This window comes from Lutjanus erythropterus, chromosome 16 (genome assembly GCF_056507025.1).
Source record: "Lutjanus erythropterus isolate fLutEry1 chromosome 16, fLutEry1.hap2, whole genome shotgun sequence".
Classification (NCBI taxonomy): domain Eukaryota; kingdom Metazoa; phylum Chordata; class Actinopteri; order Lutjaniformes; family Lutjanidae; genus Lutjanus; species Lutjanus erythropterus.
Window position 1 is genome coordinate 31,479,932 of NC_139332.1, and position 25,069 is coordinate 31,505,000.

At 38.3% G+C, this 25,069-nt stretch overlaps 2 protein-coding genes across 3 annotated transcripts in view; one reads left to right on the top strand and one right to left on the bottom strand.

The window, feature by feature from the left end:
* The first annotated feature begins 8 nt into the window (after nt 1-8).
* On the top strand, nt 9-18,466 carry bmp8a (bone morphogenetic protein 8a). Of its 2 annotated transcripts, XM_084738771.1 has the most exons (8): nt 9-965; nt 4,264-4,703; nt 11,562-11,754; nt 13,924-14,072; nt 14,209-14,388; nt 14,761-14,840; nt 16,399-16,509; nt 17,719-18,466. In XM_084738771.1, exons 1-8 carry the CDS (start codon nt 907-909, stop codon nt 17,866-17,868), a joined length of 1,362 nt encoding a protein of 453 aa, XP_084594897.1. In that variant the 5' UTR covers nt 9-906; the 3' UTR covers nt 17,869-18,466. The 2 variants fall into 2 exon arrangements, with proteins under 2 accessions (XP_084594897.1, XP_084594896.1); XM_084738770.1 differs by lacking the exon at nt 9-965 and having other exon boundaries at nt 3,174-4,703.
* Nucleotides 18,467-19,220: 754 nt separating this feature from the next.
* The window catches only part of LOC146313408 (zinc finger protein 706), a 27,483-nt gene continuing 21,634 nt past the window's right edge, over nt 19,221-25,069 (bottom strand). Inside the window, exon 4 of the mRNA XM_084739505.1 lies at nt 19,221-20,456. The gene's annotated coding sequence lies outside the window, so the exon portion shown is untranslated. The remainder of the gene's footprint in view (nt 20,457-25,069) is intronic.

Consider the following 25,069-nt stretch of genomic DNA (forward strand, 5'->3'; position numbering starts at 1 on the left):
CAAGGTTTAATAGCCAAGAGTTTGATCTTTTAAAATTTTCCCAACATTAAAAAAGAGTAAAAATTAAACCTCCCTCAAAATACAGTTTTATCCCAGGTCTGAAGAATGAAATATAAATCTATTACTTACTACTCAAGTTGTCCTTTTCAACTTTTTAGTTCTATGTTTCTGCACCCTGGTATTTTTCCACTCAAAGCAGTTTTACAACATAAAAAATGAACCACAACTTGGAGATTTACTCCAACCAAATCAAAATTTGGCATCAAATGAGGCATTTTTCGATACTCGATAGTATTGAAGCATTTCGGTCGGTAGAAGTAGAAGTTCGGTTCCCAGCCGTCCTCAGAGTTCAGAGTTGTCGCTTGAAGTTCTTTATCACAGTCTCAGTTTGTGTGTCTGTGTGAGACAGAGGGAGAATTTGAAAATAACTTTGTCCTGTTTATTTGGTGGTTCCACCGGAGATGATGAGGTCTGAGTCCACCCTCTGCAGCTGTGTGTACACACACACACACACACACACACACACTCCTCTCATTTTCTGTCCACTCTCGATCCATCTACGCCCGTCCTCCCTGCAGTCCATCTGTCATCCCAGACTTCTCTGTCTGATGACAGTCCTCGCTCTGTTCCACCACTTCTGTCTCTCAGGAATGTCATTTTTCATTTCTGTTGGGTTTATATGGTTTTATGGGCACTCAGCTCCCCTTCTCTTTTCTTTCTTGTCACTCCTCCTCACTTCACTCCCTCTCTCTTCTTTCACCTCCTCCTCTTCATCTTCTCTCACTCCTCACCATTATCTCTCCAGACAAAACCTCCTAAAGTTGCAGATGTGCAGAGGAAAGGAAAACAAAATGGGCAGAGCGTTAATTCCTGGCATTTGGGACTCGCCCTTTCGGCCAGGACAAAATGAACCGCGGTCAGTTTGGTTTGGTCAGTGTTATTCATGCCTTTCAAAGTGACCACAAGTACCAGGCCGCTTTGAAGCAAAGAGTACACAAACACGGGCTGGCACAGGGCTGAACCTCACTACTATATTTGAGTAATTTCTTCCCTCCAAATCCTTTTGGTTTAAACACACACATGCAGCCAGTGTGTTTGCATTAGGCTCTCTGCAGGGCAGGCTGGGTAAACTAATGAACGGCTCAACGGGAAAATGGTGTTACACGTGTAACGCAAAACCTGCCACTTCAGAACAGAAGTGTTTAAAGTCTGTTTAATCTTTGCGCAACAGCAGACTTTCATTGATCAGCTATGATGATTTTAGAGCTTTAACAATGGAACAAAATAAAATGATTTATCCAAAGTTACAAATGTGCCCACAGTTATAAAACCCTGAAACTGGTAATAAAAGTGAATCTGGTAAATAAAAATATTACTAAATACATCAATAACTTAAACTAAATTAAAACTGAGTGAAAAAGGAGCATTAAGCTGTTAATCAAATGTTAAAAATGGAAGCTAGATAATGCTAATATGTTCATAGACGTGTCTCTTTGGAAATAAGTTTTGTACTTTATGGTGTCACCTTTCACCTTATGTGTATGTTTGTGATTTAATGTTTTTGTTTGCTTGTTTTTTGTTGTTGTTGTTGTTGTTTGTTTTGTTTTTTGTCCGGTCCAACACTCCAACTTGTAGGTGCTGTTAGCTAGGTTAGCAAACTTTGTTGTTGTTAGCTGCTACTGTTACAAAATTTTATCCAGTTATACAATGATCATACAGAAGTATGTACAAAAATATTGAGATAATTAACATTATGTACACTGACTGATCATTTTATGAAGAAAGTTGGCTTTAGTTAGTTAGCTAGCTGACAACTAGCATTCAGTGTGTTTAATATTAGCTGTCCTGGTTTCAGATAAGCTAATGTTAGCTAGTCAGACAGTCCTCTAAGTATCAAGTGTGCTAAGACCCAAAAATATAGAAGGATTAAAAAGGAGCAAGTGAAACTAAAATGAATTGACATTTAATTTATTTTATCAACTGATTGCTAGTAAATCAATAAAACACTTTTAAATAAAACACTGTGGGTTAAAATAAGAGATTTTTTTTTTTTAGTTTTCTTTGTATATTTTATTTTTAAACTATTTAAATTGAAAGTTAACTGGCAGTTTTATTTACTATACAACCCTGATTGCAAAAGAGTAGTTGATGTGAAAACCTAATTAAACAGTGTGATAACTGGCTAATCCCTTTTGACATTTACAAAGTCAATAATGTTTTACAGCATTAACTAATATCCTACGTGCTGATATGCTTATTCTGAATTTGACGATAGCAACATTTTTCAAAATAGTTCTGACAAAAGTTGTAATACTCACAACACAACTGGTTACAAGTACTCCAATACAAGACCTGCACTGAAACATTTAGAAGTAAGAAACACAGATAAATTGATTTAAAATTACAAACGTTAAAGTCGTTATCATACAGACCCCTGTGAGTGTTATTTTACAACTACAATCCAAAGAAACTGTTGCGCAAAACAGAATATAAAAACAAATGCAATTATTTGCAAATACTTTTTGACTTGTAATCAAACGAATACAGGACAAAGACAAGATATTTAATGTTCAGACCAATAAACTTAGTTGTTTTTTGTAAATATACAATCATTTTGAATTTGATGTTGTGACTGGAGCAACAAAAGACTGTGAAAGTTGTGGAAAGCTCAAAAACACCTGTTTGGAACATTTCAGGGCTAAATAGATTGATTATTAACAGGTGATAGAGTGGTGATCGGGTACGAAAGGGACACGTTCATCACTTTATGAAACACGATTCTGTAAAGGATGTTTCTACAAGAGTTCAGGAACACTGTGAAGGTTTAAGTTAACAGTTTGTTTGTAAATGATTGCATTCTGTTTTCAATTAATCAGCCACAAAACTTTTTTGGAGTCGTATTCGGTTGTCTGATAACTTGTCACTGCCTGTTGTCAGTTTTGGGTCAATACACAGTGAACTTTGTAGAGAAATTAGCTCCACTTTTGGCTTTAAACCCTTTACCCTAGTTCTGAGTAGACTTCCTATTAAACAGGGCATCGGGCCACTTGACGTCCTTCCCGCCAAGCCGTCTGAGACTCAACGTCGAGTAGCTATGAAAGGAAGCAGTCATGAGCAGATGAAAAGATAGATGGGTGGAGGTAAGGAGCAGAGAGAGATGAGGTCTCCCAGAGAGACCACTGGGAGGGGTGATGATGAGATGTAAGCAGCAGCGGAGAGAAGTTTAAAGACTTGAAAGAGGTCGAGAGGCGGAGGCTGGGAGGGAAACTCCCTCCCTGCTGGTTCTGAACAACTGTTACACTCTCCGAGCTTCATACACGGGACACACTCTCACTGCTGCACAGCTCACACACACACTCCCAACAGGCACTGAGAGAGTGTGTACAAGAGCTGGCACAGATTAGAAGAAACCTCTCGCCTCTCGCAGGGATTAAAATCAGGAAACAATTTCCTGGAGTTATCGTTTTTATAAATTGGATTAAGAAAGACATCTGGAACCCCAGAGACGTGTGGGTGGGGAGCGGCCGTGAATGGATGAATAAGAGCTCAAGGATGACTGGATAAAAGTTTCCAGCAGTGAGACGATCCTCATGAGATATTCACTGCAGGTGTGAACTTCACTTCCTCGTGAGGCCGAGCAGGACTGGGACTCTCAAATTGCACTGCAATCTCTGCAGCACCTGCTCATCACTGAAATTGCCTTCCATCCTCCAAGTTTACAACTTCAAAGCCTGGACCGATCTTCCATAGAGGCATTGTTTGTCTATATTCAAAACACATCAGGAGCTTGTAATTATGCCCTCACTCTCATTATCTCTGTTTCTCCTGCTGCACGACTAAGAGGTGAAGCAGAAGAGGATCAGAGGTTTTTTTTTCTTCTTCAAGATTAGAGAAGGTAGAAGAGGCAGAGAGGAAGGCAAAGGGGGAGGGAGAGATAAACAGAGGCAGTTTAAGGCGGTAAACACGTCCCATCCAGAGCCAGCTCTCCTCTAAACACATCAGGCATAAATCAGCCCTGCATCTGTCTGCGGTGACTCTGAAAACAGGAGGACAAACAGTCAGGGGACAAACTGGAGCGAGTAGAAAACACTGTGGTTGTAAGTCTGGAAACACTGGAGAGAAGAGAAACCTGTGCAGCTGATCATTAGTGGGAATAAAAAGTTTTGATCGAGAGCAAACTGCCACAGCCATGGACTCGGACGTCTCCCACAGCTTCTCTTGTCTTTGCAGCAAGATGAAGCAGCAGCACACGAGCAGAAGCAGCAGTGGCCGACCTGTCCTCCACCCCAGGACGCTGCTCCTCCTGCCCCTGCTGCTCCTGCTCTTCCTGTCCCTGTGGAGCCAGCAGGCCGAGGCTGTCGTCCACTCCAGCTTCAGGAGGCTCAGCGGCCGCGAGAAGAAGGAGATGCAGAAGGAGATCCTGTCCATCCTGGGTCTGCCGGGGAGGCCCAGACCCCACCCGCCGCTGCGACCGCCCTCCTCCGCGCCGCTATTCATGCTGGACCTGTACCACGCCATGTCTGCTGACGGGGAGGACGAAGGCAATGAGATTATTGTGAACGGACCCGGCATGGGGAAGTTTGGAGGGGCAGAGAGGTTGGCTCAGGTCAACCACGCAGCCCCCCCGACCCTCAGCACTCACACACCGCCGCTGGGCACGGTGGTCAGCGAGGCCGACACGGTGATGAGCTTCGTCAACCTGGGTGAGTAAACCAGTTCATGAAGACACCTGCTACTGGGCAGGTGATCCCTGTGAAAAAAAGCTGAGTCAGACAGGAAGTGATGCAGTTTACATTTCTGAGTTGTTTGGCCAGTTACCACGAGTAAAGAAAGAAAGACCTAAAGAAAATCAAGAAATAAGTCAACATTCGATGCTCCAAATGGTCGGAAACTCATCGGAAAAGGAAAGGAATATTCAAAAAATATTTGGCAGATACAAAACTAGATCCGTCTGTTTCAAACAGTATAACCATCACTGCACAGACACTTCCATGCACCCTGTCATTGGCATAGATGTTATGCAATACATCCATTAGAGGGCGCCTCTCAGATTCAAAGTTACCAAATAGGAACCATAGACTTTTTATAGCACTAGATGGGGCTTTTCCTGCCGCCAATTTTTCCCAGTGGCCATTTGCAGTATTGCAGCGAAAATTCCCCACTGGCCCAAAAAGCATTTTCCCCCTTAAGCCATAATTATAAAAGAGACATCTGTCAAACTGCTGACAGGACACCTCAAACTGCAAACAAGGTCAGTTATGACTCTTTCTATGATTCATTTTTGGTCCATGGAGGTTTTATATTTGTAAAACGATGTACAGTTTGTGGGCCGAGCATGAACTCATGGGCAGAGGGTGGGAGGAGGACACTCCTGCTCATATTCAATGGGCTGTACAACCAGGAAGTAAACACTAGAAAACGCAAGAAAACACTAGAAGCTAGAAAACTTTTTCGGTTGATGTGCCAGGCGAGCAACTCTTATTGCACTGAATGGACGCCATGTTTGCATTAACTATCTAGTTCATTGTAATACATCTATCTAATGTACACTCCTGAAAAATTGGCAAACCTGAAGGGCGCAGTGTAGATGCCGATGATCTGCACAGCTATTAAATGCGTTGTGGCATGTGGACAGATAATTTTTCTTACTAACTAAATGACAACAAATTCAATTTCCTATACTTACATACGTGGATACACTTAGACATACTTTTTTGTTGTTGTTGTTTTTAACTATTTCGTCATGTCCTGTGGTCATGTGCTGCTTGGTTCAAGCAGCACATGACCACAGGACTGACTACACGGCCCCCACGACCACCGATGATTCTGCTCTGTTCATCCGCGTCCATAAGTTTTCAGAAAACTTGCAAAAGTATGGACAGAAGGCTCCAGCCATATCCGTGTGCATACTGAACCTTCAGCACTGATTAATTTCAACCAATCAGATCAACAAACCATATGACGTAGTGGGAGAGCTCTTGCTGAAGCCGAACAAGAGAAGAGCGAAAACATCTTTCTCACTGAGAAAAGCTGCTCTTTTGCTCTTCTTTCAACGAAGAAATACTCTCCGTTCCTGATATAACTGATACTACAACACTGTTTTCACATGAACAGTCGCTCCTCGACGTTGTCACACCTAAATCAAGCCCATAGTTTATCCCCTTGGCAATTTTTTTCTCCCAGGGTGGCAAAACAAAGACCAGCCGTATGACAGCATCACACATACTTGAATGCAGGTTAGCGTCCATCACCTGTGTGACAGCGTCCTTACTCTGCCTTTAATTGCCTAGTTGTTGCCTTCATTGGTTGGGTCAGTTAGGTTTAGGCATGAGGGTTGTTTAGGTTAGGGAAAGGTTTGTGTGAAAACAAAACATAGTTTTACAGGGTGTTTATGTACCTGATGAAAACATAATCCATCCCACAAACTGACATTTTTACAGGCTAGCTGTTTCTCCGTGTTTCCTGTCCTTGTGCTAAGCTAAGTGGCCAGACAGACATGGTATCAAACATCTCTTGGCACGTAAGCAAATAAGTATATTTCCCAAAATATCTGACTATTCCTTTAACATTAAACAGAGAACATCTTCTATCATCAGTCTCGAATGACAGAGCAGTTTTTAACTTGGTGGTTTGGCTACAAAATGTAAACTCTGAAAGGATGAAATTACACAGTGTGTGAACTTGATGACACGGACAGTGACATGTCGGTGCTACCGTTTTAGTTCCACAAACATTCACCCCCACAGAGAGGATTAAAACCAATGTCAGTATGGCTGAACTTTATTGGTAGGTTTCCATTTCAACCCAGCATTCCTAAATCCACCAGCCTCGCTCCACTGCTGCTACTGCCAGTACTGAGCTGAGCATCGCACAGCCGTTTCAGCACTGAGAAGATCTCTGGTACGACATGATCGGATTGATAGAAGACGTATTAGTAGAGCTAACCAGAGAGGTTTGGATCTTCTCGTCCATGTCGTTTTTATTCTGTGAGGTTTCTAAACGTTCTACAGTCAAATCATCAGATACAAGCTTAACAGTCTTAAACATTTCATAACTAGATGAGGGCTGGCAGATGTCCAACAGGCAACAGATGGTGAAGCACTTACTGCAATGCCACCACAACTTCCAGATGCAACCAGCTGTGTTTTTGTGTCGTGAAGCCTCAGTTTTCTTTAACATGCATAGAATATTGGACTCCGGTGGGTTTTTTTTTACAGGGGTCTGGCGTTTCTGTCCCTTCTCCTCCTCCTTCTGGCCCATGACATGATTTTATAAATATAATATAATCTGGTCCACAAAATCATGTCATTTAATTATTTTTCTGGTTGTTTCAGTCCAATTTAAGGTACTCCTTCAACTGAATACAAAGTGTATTTTTCTCTGAAGGAGTGCACGTTGCAATTCATTGATATTCTTTGCCCAGAATAGAATAACTTATTCAACAATATTTCTCTATTAGCAAACATAGTGAGAGGCAGAGTGATTTACCAAGTTATCAAGTGACATTTATGATCAGTTATGTGCCAAAGCTCCAGTTTTAACCTCACATTTTGGGTGGTGTTTGATAAAAGTAACAACAAAACCGACAATTGTCAGCTAACCATTTTCATCAGCGATATTAAAGATCAGTTTAAAGTCAGAGAAAAGTTGTTGAGTACATGACTGACTCATGTGTATTACAATGTAAAGAACCTTAATGTTGTGTCTGTTCTCAGGGTTCTCATGTTTTGACTGAATTTAAATCTAACAAACCAAGTTTCATGAAAATCTGTTCAGAATCACACTAGTTACAGTCGATTGTATAATGGTCTGGGTTTGTCATTTGATTTACTAGCAGACCTTGAACGATCCAACCTGGCGGCTGACCAGACGCATAGCGGAGATGGCGGTGAAGCTAACAAAAGAGAGATTTATTAATCTTCTATCATGCCAAACTTTAGTGAATTGTAACATATCAGGTATGGAATTTATCCGCAGATGCTCCAGTTTAAGACCAAACTTTTGAATAGATGTCAGTTTTTGAGCCGTGAAAAAGCCAAAATGTGTCCTTCAACAGATTAGATGATCCTTGTTTTTAGTCTAGCAGTTGTTGATGACTCGATGCCCCTTCGAGCCAGGAAGTAATTACTAATACCTCTAAACAGGAAGTCAGTAATTTATACAGAGCTTTTACAACGAGTCAATGAATGGATTAGTCCATTGACAGAAAATTATTACAATATATATATCATAATTATTATATATAACTTTTTTTAATGATTGATTACTCATTTATATCAAATGCTGAAAATTAGCTCCTGAAATGTGAAGATATTCCAATTTTTTGTCACATATGAAAGTAAACTTTCATATTGTGTTGATTTCAGAGGCTCCTGTGGACAAAAGTGGAAGTGATTCTGTTATAATATAAGGTCAAAAATGAAATTATTTAAATAAAAACTGTCTAACATACTTCTCGCTGTAACTTCACCTGGGAAAATGTAAACAGGCTCATTTCATCTGATTTCGAGGAGCGTAGCTCTACAGGAACAGCTGATCTTCTCATGGATGGTCTCATTAAAATATGTAGATCATACAGAGACTTCAGTAATAAGTTTCATAACCAGTTAAAGACTCCTTCTAGTAGCTTTAATGTACTTTGGTTTTGAACAGATTGCTTAACAAAAAAAACTAAATTAAATTTGAAGCCTCTGCGAACTTCTGATGGTGAAACAATTGATTAATCAAGAAAACAAACAGCAGATTAATTGATAATGGGAATAATTGTTAATTGCCTTCTTAAATATTTGAGAAAGACTGTTAAACACTGCCACCCAGATCCTGTGTGAGTGTTTGTGCTCTGGTCCAAACCGCACAGTAGCCTGACTGATGCCTATCTGTCAAAGCATAAAAAATTAAACATCCTCTTCAGAATGGCTTCCTTCCTGCAGTCCAGCTCCTCTGGAATGGGACGGTGATCTGCACCCAGTTTATCGTGGGAAACATCATCTCCTCTCTCTGCTCAGGGTCTTTAATGAACTCGCATCAAATGAAAGGTTTCCTTTTCTCGAAATTCGGCTCTGTTTTGGAGACGAAAAACGCACCCTAAAATTTAACAGTCAACACTGCAAAAACACAGCAATTCATCCTCCAAACCACCACGATTTTGTAAACAAAGGTGACTCAAAAGTGACTCACGTCTTTAATAGTGACCTACAACGCACGCCAGTGTTTCCCTTCAAATGCTGAAGCTTTTATGTTGTCGTGAACATCATCAGACCCACACAACGCTGCACACAGACGTGGACGACATGAATGAAGTCCGTCAGAAGTAATAACTACAGACTAATTGTGTATTTGCATGATGCAGCACAGAGAATTATAGTCCTTCAACATATTGTAGGGTTCTTAGTCGCAGCTTTTATCAATAAAACCCTGCAGAGGCCCAGGTGACAGATGCAGTTATGATATATTTAACTTCTCTTTCTATGACTAATCTAATCAATGTGTGTAGTTCATGTAAGTTGAATCAAACAGGCATGGGTGTGTGTTCCTACGCATATGTAATGGGAAGACACAGCTGGTTAGAATTAAAGGCCCCACTGACACACACACTGAAAAAAAAAAGCAAACGGTCCGAAGCGAGATGAAAATACTGCTGTGGAGGGAGCAACTCTAAAAATACCAGGCAGGCCTGCAATTAGTGGTGTGTGTGCTGAGCAGCTGCTGCGGTCCAGGGCACTAAGTGTCTCTAATTACTGCAGTGTGTGTGTGTGTGTGTGTGTGCTGATATGAGCACGCCCAATCCATCAGGGGTGTCCTGTCCTTAGTATCTCTATTTAACATGCACTCACCATGTGTGTATGAGTGTGTCCGTGTGCGCCAAACCTCAGTGACCAGAGCTGTTTCGTGTCCCTGTGGGGTTCCACAAGGTCACACACACACACACACACACACACACACACACACACACACACACACACACTAGGCTGGTGTTTCGGTTTCATGCAGGACGGTGTGTGTTCGCCTGCTCGCCTCTTCATTTACATATTGTCCACATGCTGATGTGTTGCAATCACATTTTTCCTCTCAGTTTTCGTGTGTGTTGGGTACGATCAAAAGCTGAGAAAGTCTGGCACAGTGAGGTGGAACGTCACACGTTTTCCACGCTGTCAACAGCAGCTTTTGAGGTTCCCTCAAGCAAGGCACTTTCACCTTCATCCTGTGAGGCTGATGCAGACAGTTGGCGAAAAAAGAGCGTACACGCCTCATAAATCTTCTCTGGAAAAATAAAGAGCAGAATTGGCAAAAAGTAAATCTTGGTGGGGAAAAAATACATACACATATGTTTATATATACACACATATTTATTTTTCTCTGTGCAGATTTTGGGACATACAGTCATGTTTCATCTTCTATGAGAAAGAACAAACATTCCCAGTTCGTATCTATGTTGAAACTGTGCGGTTCATGTAACTAAGTATATCTACTCAAGTGCTGTGCTTCACTTAAGGGACCAGTGTGTAGTGAAATCTAGTGGTGAGGTTGCAGACTGCAAACACCTCACCACACCCTCCCCTTCCAAGCATGTAGGAGAACCTACGGTGGCAGCAAAACTCGCACAAAATGCTACAGTTTGTATCTAGAGCCAGTGTTCGGTTTGTCTGTTCTAGGCTACTGTAGAAACACGGCGGACTCCTTCTGTAGGTATAAACAACTCATTCTAAGGTGGTGATTCTTAAACATATTTAAGAATATATATTTTAATTCTGCCTATAAATCTTACACGCTGGTCCTTTAAAGGAGTATTCTGACTTTGATTTTAAAAAATACAATCAGTATTATAAACAAGTTTTATTTTTTACACGTCCACATGTGCACGAGGGTCTGCAAGAGTCCATGTGACCATCGCATCATCTTGTCATCACAGGGTGTTCAAGTCTGAGAGGACGTCTGCGTATCCCCAATCTGTTGTGACCGCACAGGCTTGTCCAAGCGGACTCAGTTTTTTTGTCTTAGTCATATTTCTTGTTTTACTCTAGTCAAGGAGTGAATACTTCTTTCACTGCTGTTCTCCTCCCTTTGTGTGTCTTTCATTGACTCATCTCCCAGTGAGCTCATCTCCTCCACACCTTCACACTGCTGCTCCTCATCACTTCTTTTGCATCAACACAATTTTCTTCTCCTACATCTGCTTTTAACTGGATCTTTTCCCATCTGACTGTTCTCACGCCTCTCTGACACATCAGACTCTCCAACGAAACTTCACAAGGGACATTTATGACTTTTATTCACTTTGTTTGAACATCTTTGACATCAGCTTTGGTGAACAATGATCAACATTTTTTTTACCCTTTTCTGATATTTTATAACCAAACAACTAATCAATAAATCAAGACACTGATCAACAGATTAATCATTAGTTGCAGCCTTGCATCAGTCTATTAGCTGAAGACTTCATGGATGAGTTGTAGTCAGTGTAGTTCTCATATTTTCGTGTTTGTGGATACCTGAGGGACTGTTTGACTCTATTATCTGTTTGCTCGTCTAATATAAAAATGTCTTTCTGTCCGTCTGTGCAGTGGAGCAGGAACGTGACCTCCTGCAGCCTCGTCCGTACTGGAAAGAGTTTCGTTTTGATCTGACGCCCCTCCCTCAGGGTGAGACGGTGACGGCAGCAGAGTTTAGGATCTATAAGACCCTGACGATGGGCCAGAGGGCAAACCGAACACTGCACATCTCCGTCTACGAGATCCAGAGAGAAAACAGACACAGGTAAGTTACCTCCCAGTTACCCTTTAATAATGTTTTTTTATCTACTGTTTTTTCTTCTTTATAGTTATTCTTTTGGATGATTGATGATTTATCCGAGTCTGAACTTATGTCAAATCATTTTTAAAATTTATGCCATTACTGTCACACTTTTAAGGCATGCACAATTTTTTTCAGCCAGTACTGATTACCAATAATTACCTGCTTCTCATGGCTGAAAACCTGCATCCTTTCTAATGGCCAGCAGGAGGCGACTTTGCTGGTTGCAAAAGAGTTTTTAATAAAAAATACCCTACCTCTCACTTGACCTAAGACCTTAGTAAATAGTTTTCTAATGAGTTTATGGTCTCAAATGCTAGTTTAAAGTCTTCATATACAGTATGATGTTCATTCTGTAAATTATGGTCCTATTTAGAGTAAAAAAGATGATAAATCAGGGTTCGCTTTAGAGCAGGGATACTGTTTGATTGATTAACAGGTCATTCTCAGTGAGTCCCTCCAGTGCAGCACACAGGGTTCAGGAAACTCACATCAAATTGTCAAACTAGACGGTTTCATTCAATATGGACCAAGATACTGTTACTATATTGCCTATTTCTTGCTTAAATTGTTTTTAGAAACATTATTTAGTGACTGTTGTAGCTGTAAAACAAGAAAGATCACACCTAATATACTGTCTGAGGGGTAGAAAGGTTAAGAAAAAGCAAAAACATCCACTTAGTAAGCAGCCGTAAATTAAAAACCACCACCTACTGTATCAGATTGTGTGGATGCTCTGCTTCTGAAGTCAATGAAAGCAACCTGGCTTCATGTTATTGGTGCTGTTTGTCAGAATAACACATAATAATCTAAATTTCCCATTACTGAGCCTGTACTTTGTAAACCTGATATATATCACACATCCCTAACATTGTTAATAATCAGATCACATGAGTCCAGTGCTGTTATACACTTAATTTTAGTGTTGTGTTATTTTAGTTTAGTGTTGCCAGTGATGATATCTTGTTCACTCGCAAACAAACCGTCGTACTTCGATAATTCTGCCATTAATCTGACAGGAACTACGATTATCTCTTTCACAGACTCACACACAAAAAAAAAGATTAGATAGCAAGACATGTTTTAGTCTTCCAGATAGATTTTACATTCATTAGTGTTGTAGGTTGCCACACTATGGAAGTCCGGTTTCAGACATGTTATGTGTTTGATGTTTTCTGTTTGTTTGTTTGTTTGTTTGTAAAGGCTCTCCAGTAATGTAGTATTACATTCAGGATGAGAAATTAGCACCAGACAGTATCCACATGCTGGTAATATATGGAAGTGGCTTGTAGATTTCAGACGAAAAATAATGATTTACTATTAAGTGATGCATTTTAACATTTATCTGTAGTAGTAGCTGGTAGATATTCACATTTTAAAGTTAATTTTCCACACTGATTGCATTTCCATGAAGCTGGAGGGCGTCCTTGCCTGTTAAACGCCTGCATATTTCTCCAAGCCCAGAGTTTATAAGTGCAGGTTTTTGTCTTAAGCTGAAGGGTACAAAGGAAAAAAGTCTGCACACTGTTAGGCTCCAAATAAATATTTTAATTCTCTTTTAAGAGAAAGGCAAAGAAAGGCAGCAGGTTGTTTCTCTTTTCTTGGAGTGTGTTGAATCCTGCTGATCAGCAGGTGATGGTGGTTGGAGCTGATTACTGACCAGACAAGAAACACCTGTTGTTCTTTGACTGAGGAAGATCTTGTAGACTGAAAAGTAAATGTCATAAAAAGAGAATTAAGCAGCCAGTGTGCAGACTTTTCTCCTTTGTACCACCAGTGATATTTTTTGTCATGCACCTGAATATTTTTGTCTGGAGTGTGCACACCTTGTCCCTCTGCTGAAGTCTCAAGCTGAACTCAAGATAACCCAGGTGGCATCATCACATTTATCTTCTCAGACTGTGGAAAACTCCTACAGCAGTACTTGTACTCCCCATGTTCAGTAAACTGACCTATGTGTAAAATATAAAGTTGTTGTCAAATAATAAATAGAAAACACTTTTATATGTCGCTGACCAAACACACACTTGTTCTGTGGCCTGGTAATTAAGAATAACATCATTCAAACAGACTGATCTATTCCTGCGTTTGTGATTATTTATTTTTGTTTGTTTTTTTACAAATTTTCTTCAGAGAGCCGGAGCTGGTGCTGCTGGACATGCAGTCGGTGCCTGCAGGACAGGAGGGCTGGCTGGCCTTCGACGTCACTACAGCCTCCAACCACTGGCTCCTCCACCCCCGCAGCAACCTGGGCATACGTCTCTACGTGGAGACGGAGGAGGGTGGGTGCACCAGTGGGCTTCACATCAACACAGACCAATCATATTCCTCTTTTAATAATGCATTTGAAAAGGTTTATGTCAAAGTAGAACCACTGTCAGCACTGACTGAACTTTGATGATGTCTGTTCCCTCGCAGACCGCTCTCTGTCCGCAGGCTGGATCGGGTTGGTGGGACGCCGGGGCCCTCGCTCCAAACAGCCCTTCATGGTGACTTTCTTCAGGGAGAACCAGGTCCCGTGTCGGCCGCCACGAGCCGTCAAACCAAATCCGCGCAAGAAGAAACCCAAATACGACCTCCCAGTCCCCAGCATCCATAGTTAGGTTCCAAACACCCACAACTTTGTGGGGTTACAGCTCTGAATGCGATGCTTTATTATTACTGAAACCAAATCAACTGCTGGTGTCTTATAAGGTTTTGGAATTTTAAATAAGTTTATCTGCTAAAGTGGGACATTTTTAAAATTCAAGATGTGGGAATAATCTGTCATGAAAATACTTCTGTATGTAAAAATCTATAAGATAATAATGGATTTTGAATTAAGGTAAATGAAACTGAAGGGAACTTAAACTTGATGAGACACGACGTATTGATTGTGGTTTGTGAAGCTGATTTTTGTTGATTTTTATCAGAGTGAATTATTCAGTGACTTTGATCGTACTAAATGTTTTTTTTTTCTTCTGTGTTCAGATCGGAGTCCTGCAAACAATGAAGGTCAGCCGTGTAAAAAACATGAACTCTACGTCAGCTTCAGTGACCTGGGATGGAAGGTCAGCTCAGTTTAACTTCTGTCATTCTTAAATTACATCACAATCAAGTTTTTATCAGTGAGGCTTCAGGTGAAGATACAGAGACACTAGATCAGTATCACTGTTCAAAGTGCTTCTTCAAGAGAAGAAAAGATTTCTTTCAACAATATAGTGGATGTATAATTATTTAAGTTATATTATAATACAAATGGTTTAAAGGATCAGTGTGTAGGATTTGGTGCCAAACTGCAACCAACTGAATACCCCTCGGTCTGTAGGAGACCCTGATGCAGAAGACCTTATTTCTGCCAGTAAATCCCCATAAATAAAAGATAAAATTAAATCCAAACCTCACAGGAGTGAAAAAAAAAAAAAAAAAAGTTCTTTGCACAGTGTCAAGTATGACATTTATCTGGCATTTTACTCCAACTTTTCTCTGGTGTTCATCTTTACACTTTACCTGTAAAATCAATGTAATGTATTATAGTTTTAATTATTCATCATCTGTACATTGTACATATTTTTTTAAGTGCTAACACAATCTCATAGATTTATTATAGCAGTGGTGCAATATAGCTACATTTATAGAACACTTGTACCACTTTATTTGGGTATTTCTATTTTCTGCTATTTTATTCTTCTACTCATGAACTCATTCTACTCACAAATATTGTAGTTTGTCCTCGACTACATTTATCTGACCACTTAAGTTAAAAGTTACTTTGCCAATTTAAAAATATAAATTAATTATGACATTGTTATGGATTCAGCCACCCAGCAGTATAAAAAGTAGATATGCAACATTAAAGTCCAATAATATATGTATGAATGCTACATACATATGTATTTATGTAAGTAGCAACCTCAGTGTCTGTTCATGAGCCAAAACAAATCATTAATATCTTTGAGAAGGAATTAATGTTTATAACAGTTAGATCGAGCAAAATGTTAATGGAGTCTTGCAGGCAGTGAGACAGACAGTCACTGAAGTCAAACTCCAGAGTGTGTATTTTCAGAGCAGTGGACTTTTGACAGACGACTGACATTTATAAACAGCTGATGAACTTAACAGTGCAGGACTCGCCGTCCCTTGTTATTGTCAGTTTACGATGTTGCACACTTCTTGCACTCCTGCAACCTGCCTGAGCTCCTTTAAACATTCAAGTGAAATCACAAGGCCAAAACTAGTCTACTCTGAATTATACATATTGCCTCAGACAAAGGATTACTAAAAAAAAAAAGTATTACTTGCGGCCAAAGCTATTGATTGGAATCACATTAGAACACGTCTCAGAAGGTTGTCTGCTCTCCTGGAACTACTTTTAACCAACTTAACCTCTAGTGTTCTCTTATGTTTAAGAGTATTTTGGGTCGTAATAAATTTAATTAATTGCTTTAATTTAAGTAACTCACTTTTTGCACATGAAAGTTTGATAAATACAGCCCCATATCTTATTGGTAGTTGCAATATTGACGCTGAACACATCTTTCCTTATTTTTACGTCATATTATTTGGTAGCTTTAATAAATTATTTTCCTGCCTGTTAATCATTAAGTGTATCCCTCTGTGTCTGCTCAGGACTGGGTTTTGGCCCCCACTGGATATTCAGCTTACTACTGTGATGGAGAATGTTTTTATCCTCTGGGCTCCTGCATGAACGCCACAAACCACGCCCTCATCCAGCAAGTGGTCAGTACACTGACACACACACACACACACACACCTGACACTGTTGTTTCACCCCATCGTGGAGATCTTCCATTAGAATGTGAACCAAACTTAGATAAATACTTAACACATAATACACTACTATGTGAGAAGTGAACCACTTTTTTTATGTTAATACTACGGTGCTTTTTGAACTGTTTCTTTACTTAACATCTTTGCCATACATGAAAATTTCAGGGATATTTACTGAATCTTTTCCAGTTCTGCTTTTTAACTAAATTTTTTGACTGTTTGCATGAAATGTATAAATGTAAGTGTTTATAATGCCGTGCTCAGTATCAGTGATGGAATGTTCCACTTAATACAATTCAATAGGACAAATTTAACATTGTTAAAAATTATACCAGTGATTCTGTCTTTTTGGCTTGTGACAGTTCATAGTAAGTTTTTAGCAGCTCCAACTACAAGTGATTTTCCCTCTAAACCTCCTTTATAAGTGTTTAAGGCCCAAAGAGGTTTGATTATAGAATATTTTACACAAACAACAAAAATCCCCCAAAAGATTAATACACAAATCTGTGCAGCACAACTTTATTTTTTATACTCGTATCTTCATTTTATCAACTCAAAACCCAGATTTATCTTGTGACTTGTTAGAGAGCCCTGACCCTTATGTTGGGAACCACTGGACTGAAGTACTTGATAGTACATAAAGTGATTAAAACTAGCTCCTCCTCAACCAGCTTCAACCGCAACATGTTGCTTTTACACATAAATGCATCAGTATTAATATAAGAATGTACAGTGAGCACGTCATTACTGCAAAATAAACCTTGATGGGTTGATGCAGAACCCAAACATGAAGCTGACCTGTTCACTGTACATCATCTCATTTATTACACCTTACTTTTAAAAAAATCAATCAATAATTTGATTGATCCTCCAGAGTCTAAGATCAGAGCTGTGTCCATAGCAACAACCTGCTATTCAGAAAAAAGACCTTAGAATGGTGTTAACAACCAATCAGAGGATAGAAGTATTTAACAAAGCCATGTAATAAATAATTACCACTCAGGGGAGCTATTTTCTGCAGGATGAGTACTTTTACTTTAGGTACTTTAAAGCTAATACAGGTTTTTAGGTGGTTATAAAACAGACTGAACTTGTGCCTCTTTATGACCTGGATAAATTAAATGTAGAAAACAGTTATTAATAGTATTTCTCTCTCAGGTCCACCTCCTGAAGCCAGACGAGGTTCCCAAGGCGTGTTGCGCCCCCACCAAGCTCAGCCCCATCTCCGTCCTCTTCTACGACGACAACAACAACGTCATCCTCAAGAAACATCGTAACATGGTGGTGAAGACCTGCGGGTGTCTATGAGAGTTAAAAAGTCCAAAACCAAAAAATTATATGGAGGATTTTTCTCCAGACGTGAACTCTACAAAAACCTTTGTTGCTGACCAAAAGTTTGGATGACAAAGGAACCAAAAACCTAATTTAACAGGTCTGTCTCGGACTTTAAACATTGATATTTGTCTAAATTGTCAGCTGGTCCTCAACAGCTGAAGGTTTTTCTTCATAAAAATCTGAAATATTGGTGTCTATATGAATATACTTTACCTTCCACCTGAAAACATCTGTCAGCTTCATACAAGCTAATAATTAACAGATGTTTTTCCCCCTTACTCTTCCATAAACTACAGAAGTTATTTGCCAGTACAGATGTTATTTCAATGCATCGACTTTTACCCAAACTGGGAAAGATGTATCTTTATATTCTTTTCTTAATTATTATGATTTACTCTTTACAGACAGGTTTAAATGGCAAATGATATTAGATGGCAGAACATGCCATTAGTGATGCCTGTTTTTATTTTTTTTTACAAAACAGAAATTTAATTACAGCATTTCTATTGTTGGAGTCTATATTAAGAGAAAATGTTAAATTGTGTTGAATTAATAAAAAATATTTACAGTCTCTTGACTTGGTCATAATGTGAAAATCAAACCATGTAAATCAATGACGTAATAATTAATCCAAATTTTTAAGAAAAAATGCAACACTGTTGAACTCCAGATTGTTAAATGTGAATATTGTCTAGTTTGTTTACTCCTGACTCAATATCTTGTGGTTAAAAAAAAAAAAAAAAAGACGTGAGGATATCAACTCAGGCTTTGGAATAACAGATCAACCTTTTCTTAACCATTATCTGATGCATTATGGACCAAACAAGTAATCAATTAAGAACATAATCACAAATGAAAATAATTGTTAGCTGTAGCCCTAGAGACATCTGACTTCTCTCAAATGTAACAGCGCTCGATGTAAACATCAACGGCGTCGTCATCAACTGAGCTGTAACCTCTCGTCCGCTTCCTTCTACACTGCAACACAGCTGGCAGGTGTGGTTCGGTACAGAGAAACTAGTTCCTATATGAAACTGCTCAAAACAAGGTCAGTGGTTTGTCTTGAGAAAAAAACGTTACTGCTGAGTTTTTCAAATGTAATTTTTGGTACTTTCAGCCCCACAAGCCAAGTGCCAGCTAGTTCCATTATATTTGAGAGAAGGCAGACGTCTCTACAGCCAACATCCCCAAAGTTCTGCAACTCACTTTTAAATATTCTAGATTTTTAAACAGCACAACAGCTAAGAGGAAAAATGTATTTTTGACTTCCAGTTGACGTCACATCTTTGGTTTTGTTATGAAAACAGAATCAGCTGAGAAAACAGTCACATTAAATACATTGTTCAATTTATTGAAAAGGGTAACAAAAAAAAAAGTACAGTGAAAGCAAATTAGTGAAGTTTTGCCTGCTAGTGAATATATGAAGAACCAAAAAGAACAGGGATTAATCATTTTGGCAGTTACTAAACAAATTTCTTTATCTCTCAGTCCTTTGGGCTACATACAGTTTCTTTAAATAAATCAGCAAAATGTTAGGAGGCAGTTTAGAAAAAAAAAAACTGACAACAGCTGAAATGTTAGAGGGGGTTTAGCAAAAAAAAAAAAGTTAATTTGGTTTTGAAACAAATCCTGTCCAAGGTTAACTGAAGTGGAATGACGATTATTGTATTTATTGCCAAGATTATGTTGGTAAACATGTCTGAGGAGGATGATGTTAAAATTAGCAGAAGTAGAGTGGTTTGGAGAAAAACAAATATTATACTATGAGACTTGCTGTGTGGTGTAACGTGAGGTACTGTTGTGAGGTGTTACTGAGTGTGGACACCTGTGGAGCAGCAGAGAGGAGGCATAGCTGTAGAATCTGTCTTTCTTGTTGGACAAAAACATGAATCTCCAAAAAACAAGTTTAAGGAATTAATATCCTGAATTTTACCATCAACAACCATTAATTCTGAAGTTACACAACAGGATTTAATCATTTTCAGAGGCCAATGGTCATGAAAACTCATTTTAATCTTCTATGGAGGGTATGCACTCATCACATGAGTCTAGAAAAAATGATTGACGTTACAAAGTTTTAGCCCAGCAGTGGTGCCCCGTCCACTGTGGATGAGTGATGCAATCTATTGCAGGGGCCTTGAATGTGCCATCTATTCCTCCTGACGACACAGTGTTTAACTAAGTACAACCAGCTGTTGGCTAGCCATACATTCAAAAATGTTTTTTTTAACTTCCTGTTGTAGCCTTTTAAAACATCTCCTAGTCATTAGTCACAACATCATTTTATTCAGTGTTAGCAGGCAATCTTGCCGGTCCCCTCCCCCATTTTGGAATACCAAGGTAGTTGTACATAATAAATATAAAATGGGGTGCTGGTGTACTTCTGCCCCGTCATTACTGTTTTCTATTACAAACACACACTTACGTACACAGCACATACACACATCCACCCCCTCCCTCCATCCCAACCCGCTGTCCATGAATACTGACGGGTCCCAGTGTTCTCCATCAACGTCCTTCAGCCGCAGTAATTCAACGTTTAGTCCGTGGTCATTGTGTATCTGGAAATGACAGTTTTGCTGTCTTTTAATATTAAAACAGCAACCAACCCTCAGTGAGGTGTTTTTATCATCTTTAAGTTTGTTCTACATCCATCACCAACACATCCATCCAACCATCCATCACCAACACATACATGTATGTATGTATGTATGTGTGTGTGTATGTGTTGGTGATGTATGTATGTATGTATGGGTGATGGATGTATGTATGTATGTATGTATGTATGTATGTATGTATGTATGTGTTGGTGATGGATGGATGGATGGATGAATGTATGTATATGTTGGTGATGTATGTATGTATGTATTGGTGATGGATGGATGAATGTATGTATATGTTGGTGATGTATGTATGTATGTATGTATGTATGTATGTATGTGTGTATGTCTTGGTGATGGATGTATGTATGTATGTATGTATGTGTGAATGTGTTGGTGATGTATGTATGTATGTATGTATGTATGTATGTATGTATGTATGTATGTATGTATGTATGTATGAATGAATGTATGTGTTGGTGATCGCCAACACATACATTCATACATTCATCCATCCATCACCAACACATACATACATACATGTATGTATGCATGCATGTATGTATGTGTTGGTGATGTACGTACATCCATCCATCACCAACACATACATACATCTGTACATCCATCCATCACCAACGCATACATACATCCGTACATCCATCCATCACCAACGCATACATACACTTAAATGGTTTGGTACATACATGCATGCATACATACATACATACACTAAATTGGTTTGGTACATACATACATACATACATACATACATGTATGTGTTGGTGATGTATGTATGTATGTATGTATGTATGTATGTATGTATGTATGTATGTATGCATGCATGCATGCATGCATGCATGCTTTGGTGATGGATGGATGAATGTATGGATGTATGTATGTATGAATGTATGTATGTGTGTGTGTGTGTGTGTGTTGGTGATGTCTGTATGTATGTATGTATGTATGCATGTATGTGTGTGTTGGTGATGTATGTATGTATGTATGTATGTATGCATGTATGTGTGTGTTGGTGATGTATGTATGTATGTATGTATGTATGTATGTATGTATGTATGTGTGTGTGTGTGTGTGTGTGTGTGTGTGTGTGTGTGTGTGTTGGTGATGTATGAATGTATGTATGTATGTGTTGGTGATGGATGGATGAATGTATGTATGTATGTATGTATGTGTTGGTGATGGATGGATGAATGTATGTATGTATGTATGTATGTGTTGGTGATGGATGGATGAATGTATGTATGTATGTATGTATGTATGTATGTATGTATGTATGTATGTATGTATGTATGTGTTGGTGATGTATGGATGGATGAATGTATGTATGTATGTATGAGTTGGTGATGTATGTATGTATGTATGAGTTGGTTATGTATGTATGTATGAGTTGGTGATGTATGAATTTATGTATGAATGTATGTGTTGGTGATGTATGTATGAATGTATGTGTTGGTGATGTATGTATGAATGTATGTGTTGGTGATGTATGAATGTATGTATGAATGTATGTGTTGATGATGTATGTATGTATGTATGTATGTATGTATGTATGTATGTATGTATGTATGTATGTATGTGTTGGTGATGTATGAATGTATGTATGAATGTATGTGTTGGTGATGTATGAATGTATGTATATATGTATGTATGTATGTATGTATGTATGTGTTGGTGATGTATGTATGTATGTATGTATGTGTGAATGTGTTGGTGATGTATCTATGTATGTATGTATGTGTGAATGTGTTGGTGATGTATGTATGTATGTATGTATGTATGTATGTGTGAATGTGTTGGTGATGTATGTATGTATGTATGTATGTATGTATGTGTGAATGTGTTGGTGATGTATGTATGTATGTATGTATGTATGTATGTATGTATGTATGTATGTATGTATTTATGTATGTGTTGGTGATGTATGTACGTATGTATGTATGTGTGTGTGTTGGTGATGTATGTATGTATGTATGTATGCATGCATGCATGTATGTATGTATGTATGTATGTATGTGTTGGTGATGGATGGATGTATGTATGTATGTATGTATGTATGTATGTATGTATGTGTTGGTTATGTATGAATGTATGTATGTATGTATGTGTTGGTGATGGATGGATGAATGTATGTATGTATGTATGTGTTGGTGATGGATGAATGAATGTATGAATGTATGTATGTATGTATGTGTTGGTGATGGATAGATGAATGTATGTATGTATGCATGCATGTATGTATGTATGTATGTATGTATGTGTTGGTGATGGATGAATGTATGTATGTATGTATGTATGTATGTATGTATGTATGTATTGGTGATGTATGTATGTATGTATGTATGTATGTATGTATGTATGTATGTATGTATGTATGTATGTATGTATGAATGAATGTATGTGTTGGTCATCGCCAACACATACATACATACATACATACATTCATCCATCCATCACCAACACATACATACATTCATCCACCCATCACCAATACATACATACATACATACATACATACATACATTCATCCATCACCAACACATACATACATACATACACTAAATTGGTTTGGTACATACATACATACATACACTAAATTGGTTTGGTACATACATACATACATACATACATACATACATTAAATTGGTTTGGTACATACATACATACATACATACATACATACATACATACACACACATATATGTATGTGTTGTTGGGTGATGTATGAATGTATGTATGTGTGTGTGTGTGTGTGTTGGTGATGTATGTATGTATGTATGTATGTGTTGGTGATGAATGTATTTATGTATGTATGTGTTGGTGATGGATGAATGTATGTATGTATGTATGTATGTATGTGTTGGTGATGGATGAATGTATGTATGTATGTATGTATGTATGTGTTGGTGATGGATGAATGTATGTATGTATGTATGTATGTATGTGTTGGTGATGGATGAATCTATGTATGTATGTATGTATGTATGTATGTATGTATGTGTTGGTGATGGATGAATGTATGTATGTATGTACGTGTTGGTGATGGATGAATGTATTTATGTATGTATGTGTTGGTGATGGATGAATGTATTTATGTATGTATGTGTTGGTGATGGATGAATGTATGTATGTATGTATGTATGTATGTATGTATGTATGTATGTATGTGTTGGTGATGGATGAATGTATGTATGTATGTATGTATGTATGTGTTGGTGATGTATGAATGTATGTATGTATGTGTTGGTGATGTATGAATGTATGTATGTATGTATGTGTTGGTGATGGATGGATGAATGTATGTATGTGTTGGTGATGGATGGATGAATGTATGTATGTGTTGGTGATGGATAGATGAATGTATGTATGTATGTATGTATGTATGTATGTATGTATGTGTTGGTGATGGATGAATGTATGGATGAATGTATGTATGTGTTGGTGATGGATAGATGAATGTATGTATGTATGCATGCATGTATGTATGTATGTGTTGGTGATGGATGAATGTATGTATGTATGAGTTGGTGATGTATGTATGTATGTATGTATGTCTGTATGCATGTATGAGTTGGTGATGTATGTATGTATGTCTGTATGTCTGTATGCATGTATGTGTTGGTGATGGATGAATGTATGTATGTATGTATGTATGTATGTATGTATGTATGTGTTGGTGATGTATGAATGTATGTATGTATGTATGTATATATGTGTTGGTGATGTATGTATGAATGTATGTATGTATGTATATATCTGTTGGTGATGAATGAATGAATGAATGAATGAATGAATGAATGAATGAATGAATGAATGAATGAATGAATGAATGTATGTATGTATGTATGTATGTATGTATGTATGTATGTATGCATGCATGCATGCATGCATGTATGCATGCATGTATGTATGCGTGTGTTGGTGATGGATGAATGTATGTATGTATGTATGTATGTATGTATGTATGTATGTATGTATGTAGGTGATGGATGAATGTATGTATGTATGTATGCATGCATGAATGTATGTGTTGGTGATGTATGTATGTATGTATGTATGTATGTATGTATGTATGTGTGTGTGTGTGTGTTGGTGATGTATGTATGTATGTATGTATGTATGTATGCATGCATGAATGTATGTGTTGGTGATGGATGAATGAATGTATGTATGTATGAATGTATGTATGTATGTATGTATGTATGTATGTATGTATGTGTGTGTGTGTTGGTGATGGATGAATGTATGTATGTATGTATGTATGTATGTGTGTTGGTGATGTATGTATGTATGTATGTATGTGTGTGTATGTGTTGGTGATGTATGTATGTATGTATGTATGTATGTATGTATGTATGTATGTATGTATGTATGTGTTGGTGATGGATGAATGTATGTATGTGTTGGTGATGGATGAATGTATGTATGTATGTATGTATGTATGTGTTGGTGATGGATGGATGAATGTATGTATGTATGTATGTGTTGGTGATGGATGGATGAATGTATGTATGTGTTGGTGATGGATGGATGAATGTATGTATGTATGTATGTATGTA